Below are 9,634 nucleotides of genomic sequence, written 5' to 3' on the forward strand. Positions count from 1 at the left end.
GGACTCTGACAACACTTGCAAGTGAATACAGTTTGATGCAAGCATCTGACAAGTGCCAAGCATAACCCGCTGATTCAGCCGACCCTTAGAGCTTTCAAAACTTCAACTATGTACTACAACCTGAACCCAATGAGATCACACAAACTATAGTGTCATTGTTAAGCTTTATCTTTGTATTCAATAATGATATATTATTTTTGAAACTAGGAATCCGTCGCCACTTGCATAAGCGCCTATGCTTTCCCTCGTTGAAAACAAGGCATATAGGCTACGGCGGTTTCTTTCACAATAAAGCAGTCATGCTTTAGACGTTTTTGTGAAGCAGCTGTTGTTTGTTCATCATGTATTTCGTACCTCAACATACCCTTAATCAATCCTAAATCATTATCTGTCAACCTACATACAATGCGCTTTCAGAATCGCCGCCAGTAGCAGACTCCTTGTTCACCTAATCAGCAAGCTGCTGCTGACATGGTCATTGAAGCATAGCCGATTATCCAATCAAGAGCCGTGGTTTCTTGATTACTAGTCTTCTCGCCGTTCTATGGTCGGTGGCACGCCCATTCTTCGGCAGCTACTTTCAAACGCTTTGTACGAAATCTAAACGGCCTTTCTGTGAGCTTCTTTCAGGCTCAGTGTCGTTTTTTATCAATAATCTATCGAATAAGACATTACAACCGAGGATTTGTAAGATTTTCCAAATTATGGACAACCCTAATGCTAATGCTTACTGCTTAGAGATTTCAGGCAGGGACTGTCTAGATGAGTTTGGCTCTAGGTTTCTGCCCAATTTTAGCAAATTTGCAATTCCTTGGATCTCTCGGGTCAAGATAAAGCCAATGCTAAAAGTCCCCCCTCATACTGAACATAGGTCTGGTTCCGGGAAAGAGGATATTTTCAAGCTGAGCCCCCAACTCTCATGCTATGGTATTCTTATTGTGGCTGTGTCCCTGATTGGAATCGCTGGCCTTTTCGCCTGATATATCAGGTGAGCAGCGATGATTTAATAAAAAATAATTAAAAAATAAAATATAGTGTGAGCTCAGGGCACCGATTCCAAACAGGGCCGTATCTTTACGCTGGCCGTATAAGCGGGGATGTACATCTGGTACAAATTGCTATTGGGTGGTATATCCAGAATTGTATTTAGACATAACTAATTCAGGTATGTATCACCGAGAAAGAAAATCATGAATATTCAATTACTGCGTTTTATGGGTGTCGATTTCATGGATAAATCATTCAGTAAATTCGTTTAAAGGCAAACTCTGACAGAATCAGTGATTTAGTCGAGTCTGTTTCTTGATTAGGTTATGAGCAGGTATAGTTCTTTTGTGAATTACCAGTACCAAGTAATAATGGACATGCATATGCACTATGATTTCAATTAGTTTGGTTCAATAGCGATATTAGACCGGTAGTGCGTGTGCCATTCACCTATAAGCAAAACTAGCAGTACCACTGCCATGGCCAGCACGGGAATGAAAAAGTAGTCGCTGAGTGGGATTTTTTCATATTTTTAATAATGACGCACAACATCACCAACACAGTGCTTTTATCCTTGTAAAAATGCCAAAAAAGGGTTGCTGATTTCCATCTTCATTATTACCTCAAGCATCTGTAACTACTAAAATAAAATATGGCAGACCTGAGAAACCTGCGTCTCGTCACTGAAGAAGAGACCGATGACATGTACACGTTCGACAATGACAATCCAATGTACAAGACCGACGACATGAACGAGGACGCAGGCTTCGTTCAAGCTGTGAAAACTAGTCACGGAAAGAGGCCGCCCATGACAGGTCTTAGACGAACCAATGGGATCCCCGGGACTGGGCTAAATAAGCCAATTAAGCCTCCGCCTTCATCATTTGGACGACTTGGCACCGGTGCTATCCAAGAAGGAAGCGCAAGACCAATGACATCAGTTGGTCCTGCCGGTTTTTCGTCAAAGCTGGCTCCAGGCTCTGGATTTGATCCTCTCGGCATTGGCGGTTTAGACAATACATCCGCAATGGCACCGTCTTTAGACCCCCTATCTCAGAACACTCCCGAAGAAAAGATTAAAGCACTTGAGAAAAAAGTATGTAAGCTGATTGAGGAGAGTGTTGTGGCGCAAAGCAGCGGTAATTACGCCCTAGCGCTGGACACTGCCAAAATCGCCGGCCGGCATGAACGGCAATTGGTGCGACAAAGGGAACAATCTGGGTTAAGTGAAAACATTAACCTCGATTTGACATACGCAGTCCTGTTCAACCTATCAGTCCAGTACGAAGCTAACGAAATGTACCCGGAAGCGTTGCATAGCTACAACGTAATCGTGAAAAACAAAATGTTCAGCAACGCCGGCCGTCTCAAAGTGAACATAGGCAATATCTACTTCAAACAAGGCCAGTACGCGAAAGCCATCAAGTACTACAGGATGGCGCTGGACCAAGTCCCGAACACGCACAAGGAATTGAGAATACAGATCATGCAGAACATCGGCTCCGTGTTCTTGAAAATGGGACAGTACAACGAAGCCGCGTCGTCCTATGACCACATCATGCAGGAGAAGCCCGGTTTTCGGACGGGATTCAATTTAATCCTCTGCTATTTTGCTCTCGGCGATAAAGACAAAATGAAGATATCGTTTCAAAAACTGCTTTCCGTTAATCTCGGCATTGACGATGAAGAGAAGTACACGGGAAATCCAGAAAACCCGCAGGAAAGCGTGTACTTGGATGCGATAAAAAACGACTCTTTGAGGCAAATAGAAAGGCAAATGCGATCCACCGCAGAGTGGGCGATACTGTCGGCTGCCAAAGTGATCGCGCCGGCCATCGAAGGCACGTTTGCGGCTGGATTCGACTGGTGCATAGAACAAGTCAAAAGTTCTCCCTGTCTCGCCCTGGCTAACGATTTGGAGATACACAAAGCTCTCATGTATCTGAAAGAACGCGATTTCAATCAAGCCGTGCAGATCCTGAAGACTTTCGAAAAGAAAGACACCCCGGTCAAATGCCAGGCCGCTACGAACCTATCGTTTATATATTTCCTGCAAGGTAATCTGAGCGATTCGAAGAAGTACGCCGAAATCGCGACGAAAGCGGACAGGTTCAACGCACCTTCTTTGACGAACATGGGTAACTGTCTGCTCATGGAGGGCGATTTGGAATACGCTGAGAAATGCTACAAAGACGCGTTGGAGAACGATTCGACTTGTCATGAGGCGCTGTACAATCTCGGATTGTTGCGCAAAAATCAAGGCCGTCTGGACGAGGCGTTAGAATCGTTTCTGAAACTGCACAACATTCTCCGAAACGACTCGCAGGTTATGTATCATATCGCGACGATTTACGAGAGGATGGAAGATTGGGGTCAGGCGCAGGAGTGGCTTTTGCAGTGCGTCGGGCTGGCGTCCACTGACCCGAGCGTGCTTTCTAAGCTCGCTGAGATTACCGAGAAAGACGACTCCGGGTCTGATTTGTCTCAAGCGTTCCAATATCATTTTGATGCGTACCGGTTGTTCCCAGCCGACATCAACACTCTGGATTGGCTTGGACGGTATTTTTTTGGCTCTCAACTGTACGAGAAAGCGTCGCGCTACTACAGTCGGGCCGCTATCATCCAACCGAAGGAACCAAAATGGCAATTGTTGGTAGCCGGGTGTTACCGTCGGAGCGGAAACGCGCCTCTGGCTTTAGAGAAGTATAAATCAATCGAGAGGCAGTTTCCTGATAATTTGGAGTGTCTGAAATTGATAGTGCGCTTGTGTGGTGAGCTCGGTCTACAAAAGGAACTCGAGGAGTACGCAACCAAATTTAAAAAGGCCGAGAAAAAGAGAGAGGTACGCGAGCAAAGAGCGAACAGCGGAGGTGCAAGGCGTAGTAGTGGACACGGTCCTAGGACCCCTGTCAGCGGTAACAGTTCGGATGGCATGGCGAGAAACGGCAGTGCAGGTAGCGGCGGAGGATCGGCCAAAAGGCGGACACTGCCTAACTCGAACGGTATGTACAGCACCACGAAAAAAGACATTGATTCGTCATACAACGATCCGTTGGGACCTGCGCCAGAGCGGCCGAAAACAGCAGCGCGACATCGGCAGGAGATCGCCGATGAATTTGATGATGTGGAAGTGGACGTTGATTTGCTTCCCGCTTGAAACATCGTATTTTGTTTATTTATGTGATTATAAATATATATGCTGTTGTCGCATACGTTGGATGTTGCTGTTAAGCGTCTGTGACTTTAATAAATACTTTATTCCGCGATTGGTCTGTGACCAGCTCCGGTATTAATCCGACGGCCTTGATAGGAGTTAGTGTTTTTCGGCTACAATAGTCATTTACTCCAGGCCGATATCATTATAATTCCATATACGCCGTCTTGTAGCACTTCTAGGCTTTTTAGGACACCGCTTATGCAGATTTGATGGCCAGGAGTCTGGATATGAGTAATTCAATTCAATGCTACAATTCTCATCATTTCAATACACCACAAGACTGCGATACAATTCAATATAGGAAGGTGTCAAAACGACTTGGGAGTAGTCTTCGAAATCAGACACCCGCCTGGCCTAGGCCATGTAAAAAATCAGGCATGTACATTGCACAAGCACAGTGCACACTGAATAAAGAGTAAAAGAAGATAATATAAAAAGACAGGTGACAAAAGAAAAGGTGGAATGTGCCGGAAGGCGAGATCGATGTCAGGTCGTGGTCCGGTAAACGGTTGACCGACATATGAGCATGCGACACAATGAAAAACGACAGTTGAGCATGCGACGCTTTAGCATGACGACGCATTAGCATGGTAACACATGAGCATAGGGACACATGAGCATGGGGACATATCAGCAGGGTGAAACATGAGCAAGGGGACACATGGGCATGGAAACAGATTAACATGCGACACTTGAGCATGGTTACACATTAGCATTGAGACTAATCAACATGGTTACATATGGGCATGTAGCCTAATCTCCAACCAGAATTTGGTTCATCATATTTTTCCATACTCCGAGTACAGAATTTTCAACTGGACCCCAGGCGATTGACAAGTTCGTGAAACCGGTAAATATATCCTTGTTGGATTTGAATGATATCTTGCAACGGGCTATATACCATCACGTGGAGTGCTCACGAAAAATCTGTAATTGGAGATTGCAAAAGTAGCAACTGCAGTAGCCTGATAAGAGCTGGACATTTGAAGTAAGTCCGGCATTATCGGACCCAGCACCGTAACTGCCGCACCCCAAACCCCCCAATTGGGGGGGGCCCGAGCTCGAAGGGGGCCCAAAATTATTTCGTGAATTAGCATAAATCATAGCGTATTTTTTGAAAATTCATGCAAATTTTTCAAAATTTTTTCGCGCTGCGCGCGAATTTAAGCAGCCATTTTTCTATATTATTGGATATTGGGCCATTACCGCGCCACGGTCCACCAAGACATACAATCAAGTTTTAGGCCATATAACATGCGACTCCAAGAAGTGTGCCAGAACGATCGGTAGCGAGAAAAGCTTGGCCGAAAAGGTCTATGCCCTTATGCAGACCGAAAACTTCGTTATATAGGCTATACAAAATACATATAGGTTTAATTGTCCATAGACTCCTGAATGACTGGCGCCGAATGTTCCTGTCTTTGCAATCTGAACCTCACGAGACAATTACCATCCCGCTGGGGAAAATTTTATGCCAGTGAAGAAATACCAATTTGAAATCGTGTGCGTCTCTTAGTTTAGAAGCCTACGTTTGGGCGATTCTATATTTTTTGATATAGCAGACTGGAAGTCACGAAATAACACCATAACGAAGTCATATCAACGGGTCCGCCCGCCCGAAGATGCTTAATCAATATTTACGGGCCCTCCCGTTTTCAAGACACTTATCACTCAGCTCAACCGGTAAATCTAATTAAGTGAGTAGAGAGGACAATAAATTGATAGCATAATATATATGCAATCACCGATCTGATTGACCGATTTTATCATAAATTATCGAAAATTTTCGCGCCTCGCTTTCGCTCGGCTCACAATACAGTACAGATAATTTCGTGACAAACGCGAACAACGTGATGGGTGCCTGACGAGGTGCTGTTTAATTATTATTGAGTGGTCCTACCTTTTCAAACACACCTCACTCAGCTCTACCGGCAAATCTGATTACGTCAGCAGAGAGAAGATAAAAATTGATAACAAATACGCAATTCCCGATCATACTGACTGATGAAATCATAAATTTCCCGCGCTTCGCGCGCTTAGGCGACTAAAACTGATTCACTAAACAAACTCCCAAAGTTAAAGATGAATATTGGTAAACAGTGTATCGGCGGAGGGGGGGTCTGGGGGGCGAAGCCCCCCAGAAGTTTGGTCTATAACCCTATGGGGGGCCCAAGATCAAAGTTTTGGGGGGGGCCTGGCGAAGTGCTGTTACGGCCCTGATCGGACCTCATGGCAGTAGGTGGTCACTTTTTTCGCTAAGGACACAGCCAGACAAAAATCAAGGTTACGAAGTGATCCAACTAGACCATGCTCAAGATTACCGTACCACGACTGACCTACCGATCTCGCCTTCCATGACATGCCACTCCATTTCTTGTTACTTGTTTTTTTCCTGATTCCATAGACTACTCCAAGTCGCTCCGACACCTTCCTATCTTTTCATTGTATCGTATTTTGTGGTGATAAAATCGCTAATAAACCAATGATGAACAAATCAATATCTTTTATGGTTATATTAACAGTCTTATGATATCTACCAGTTCAGGCACAGCATCATGACCATGTGCCACTAACACCAACAAATCAGAATGGCCCTTTTCAGATTGTCCTTCATAGGTAGCACGATATATTAAGAGAACTCGACACAACCTCATTTTCAGGTCTACCTCAAATAGTAATGATATAACCTACTCAGACAAATGGGAAAGGATCAGTGACAAAAAAATCGCACAATATCACCGTCATTCACCATCATTTTTACCTGTCAACTCACAAACATGACGTATCGACAATAATCAAATTTTATTAGCAGCTTCAGAACAATCGGTGTCGACTTTTGCACAGCATTGCACATTACCTAACAGTACCAAACATTTAGTAGCGCTAGAACATTATAAATTTACTATAGGCTAAACTGCAAGTTGCATACACCAGAAAATACGCGTAGACTAAATCAGTTACGTGTCGGGCTGCCAAATATAAAACAACATTACCGCAAATCATATAAAGAGATATGTGGATGAGAAATGTATACAAACATACAGCAATTTGATTGCAACATTTCTTCAACGGAATTATTATAAGCTTCGGAGCTAGTGCAATGCTTGAATCAAGTAGTGCAGATTTCAAATGACGAGAAAAGAAAGACCGACAAGATAAGCACCGACAAACATATTAGGGAATCTTTGGGTCACACTTGTGAGAAATAACATTGTGAAATATCGTAGATTGAAAAGATCATAACCAAGTAAGTAGACAAGTAAGTAGGTAGACAGGTGTACATTGATTTCAAAGTCACAAGTTTTCGGACGAACGGGTTTGCTCAAATTCCAGGGGATCTTGAATTGACGATTTGCTGTTACATACATAGGACAACATCAACTAGGAGAGGACTTGAAACTATGTTTCCATGATCGTAATCAGAGATGGTTGAGTAAGTGCTTACAGTACGGTTACCATATTTTGGAAGCGGGAAAGGAGGATCTTTGTCAAAATTTCCAGACTCAGGACTGTGGGGTTAAATTCGGAACGAATTATCAATTTTTCCCGACTTTGCGGTTGGTTGACTGAAAAACAAAAAAAGTCGAATTTCCAGCTCAACTCCTGAATTACAGTTTCTCTTTCACTATCTAACTTGGTTGACTATATATAAAAAAAAAAGGTCGTCACTTTCGTTCCAACCTCGAATTCCCTATTTAGCGTCATTTATGCCCATTCTCACTACAATCTGTCCACTATATTAGCTCTAAAAGCTGTAAAGGAGGACGAATTACCAAAAAGGAGGACGCCTCTCCGAGGACATTTTCAAATTCCCGTAACAGGTGGACAATTCCGGAGGACGTATGTATGTATGTATAGGCATAGGCGCCGACTTTTATTTTTTTACGAGGTGGCGAAGTCTTGTGACGTCATAATTGTTCCGTGTCGATGACGTCATCGTCGCACTAAAACGCACTTTCCTAATGCCGCTGGTGTATGTGCAGAGTACCAATCACTGATTGATTGATTGATCAGCGTTAACCATTTGCGTTTTACGTTACGTTTTACGACTCTGCACGCATTATTATCAAACCATGCAGTCAAGTTATTAAGTGGAATCTTAAAACGGTACGATCATTCGTCCGACGATGTATACGATGCATTCCATCAGGCGGAATGCATCGAACAAAAATCAGAATTTACGTCACTAAGAATTTGAAGTTGCATCAATGTTATCAACGCGCAATGCGTCGTGTGAGTAACGAAATACACCACGCACTGGGCTGGCAAGTTCGCAGGTAACACACGACAACTCTCGAATATAATGTTTCAAACCAACAATAATGATGATTACAAACGTGAAATCGCGCAGCTAATCAGCAATTGTCTCGTGCGGTTTCTGGCTTCGCATTGAGAAGCTCGCATCGCGGCAATTGTTTGCAGATTAAAACAGGGATTTTGGCGGCATTGGTGCATTTCCCGATTTACGTTCGCTAAGCACTTTTGGAGTACATCCAGGCGCGAAGCCAGGGGGTTTCGGGGGTCGAAAGCCCCTCCTTTGGAAGCGCGAAATCCCCTCCTTAAACGCGAAACCCCGCCCTTTTCAAACGAGCGCTCTGAAGGCAATACTCGGTTGCAATTCAGTCGTATTATCACTGTTACGCGCGGCCAATTAACGAAAGGCGTGTCGACAATAAGCGTGATTCGTCCGTACGCATTGCACTGCACAATGTAACGCGACGCGATCTATCGCTGAGATAATTGCGAAATTAGGTCATTCATTGCCCCGCGCTCGGCAATTGTTTGTAGCCTGATTTATCGCGTCACCTACAAGCCTAATTCCGCTGGCTTGAATAGTCGCATCTGCACTAGGCCCGGTGCGCACGATATCATCATTGGCTTACAAAATCGCATCTGCATTGGCTTGGTGCACACGAGATCATCGCTGGCCTACACAATCGCATCTGCAATAGGCCTAGTACGATAGATATCGCTAGCCTAACTACCGCGTCTCGGGCCTACCATGCTTTGGCTTCAACTTTCCGATGGCGATAGCTTGGATAAAATGCCGTTAAGTGTATGCTGATTAGCGATTGTGGTTAAAGAGTGACTCCGCGAAACTGAATGACATCGAATGTCCGCAAACAGGTGCGACGCGTGCGTACATGCGTAATTGATTTCCGCTAATACTTGAACATAACCATCAGAAGTTGTGATAAGGCTTGAGTTATAAAAGAGGAAAGGTTTGAACCACCTGAAATCGGCGCCATTGTAGCACATATTCCAAATAAACTCGTACATATTGACTTGCGCAAATCATCGCCAACGCTACATAAGACGTACGACGCATTGATAAGCGCGCGTATTTAATTGTTCACGACAGATCAGGGAGTCGCTAATTAACAGCACTTCCGGACTCGTCGACAAGCTTATCATACGAGTATGCCGTAT

The 9,634-nt window shown here is 44.1% G+C and overlaps 1 protein-coding gene across 1 annotated transcript; it reads left to right on the forward strand.

Moving 5' to 3' along the window:
* The first annotated feature begins 1,324 nt into the window (after positions 1–1,324).
* On the forward strand, positions 1,325–4,253 carry LOC145448505 (intraflagellar transport protein 88 homolog). The gene has a single exon (XM_080326899.1). It carries the CDS (start codon positions 1,640–1,642, stop codon positions 4,142–4,144), a length of 2,505 nt encoding a protein of 834 aa, XP_080183025.1. The 5' UTR covers positions 1,325–1,639; the 3' UTR covers positions 4,145–4,253.
* Positions 4,254–9,634: the final 5,381 nt, after the last annotated feature.

Source organism: Botryllus schlosseri, chromosome 10, assembly GCF_051294905.1.
Source record: "Botryllus schlosseri isolate E-star chromosome 10, Bs_hap1, whole genome shotgun sequence".
Lineage (NCBI taxonomy): Eukaryota > Metazoa > Chordata > Ascidiacea > Stolidobranchia > Styelidae > Botryllus > Botryllus schlosseri.

Coding starts and splice junctions, on each gene's coding strand:
- LOC145448505 (XM_080326899.1), top strand. CDS start 1,640: ATGGCAGACCTGAGAAACCTGCGTCTCGTCACTGAAGAAGAGACCGAT.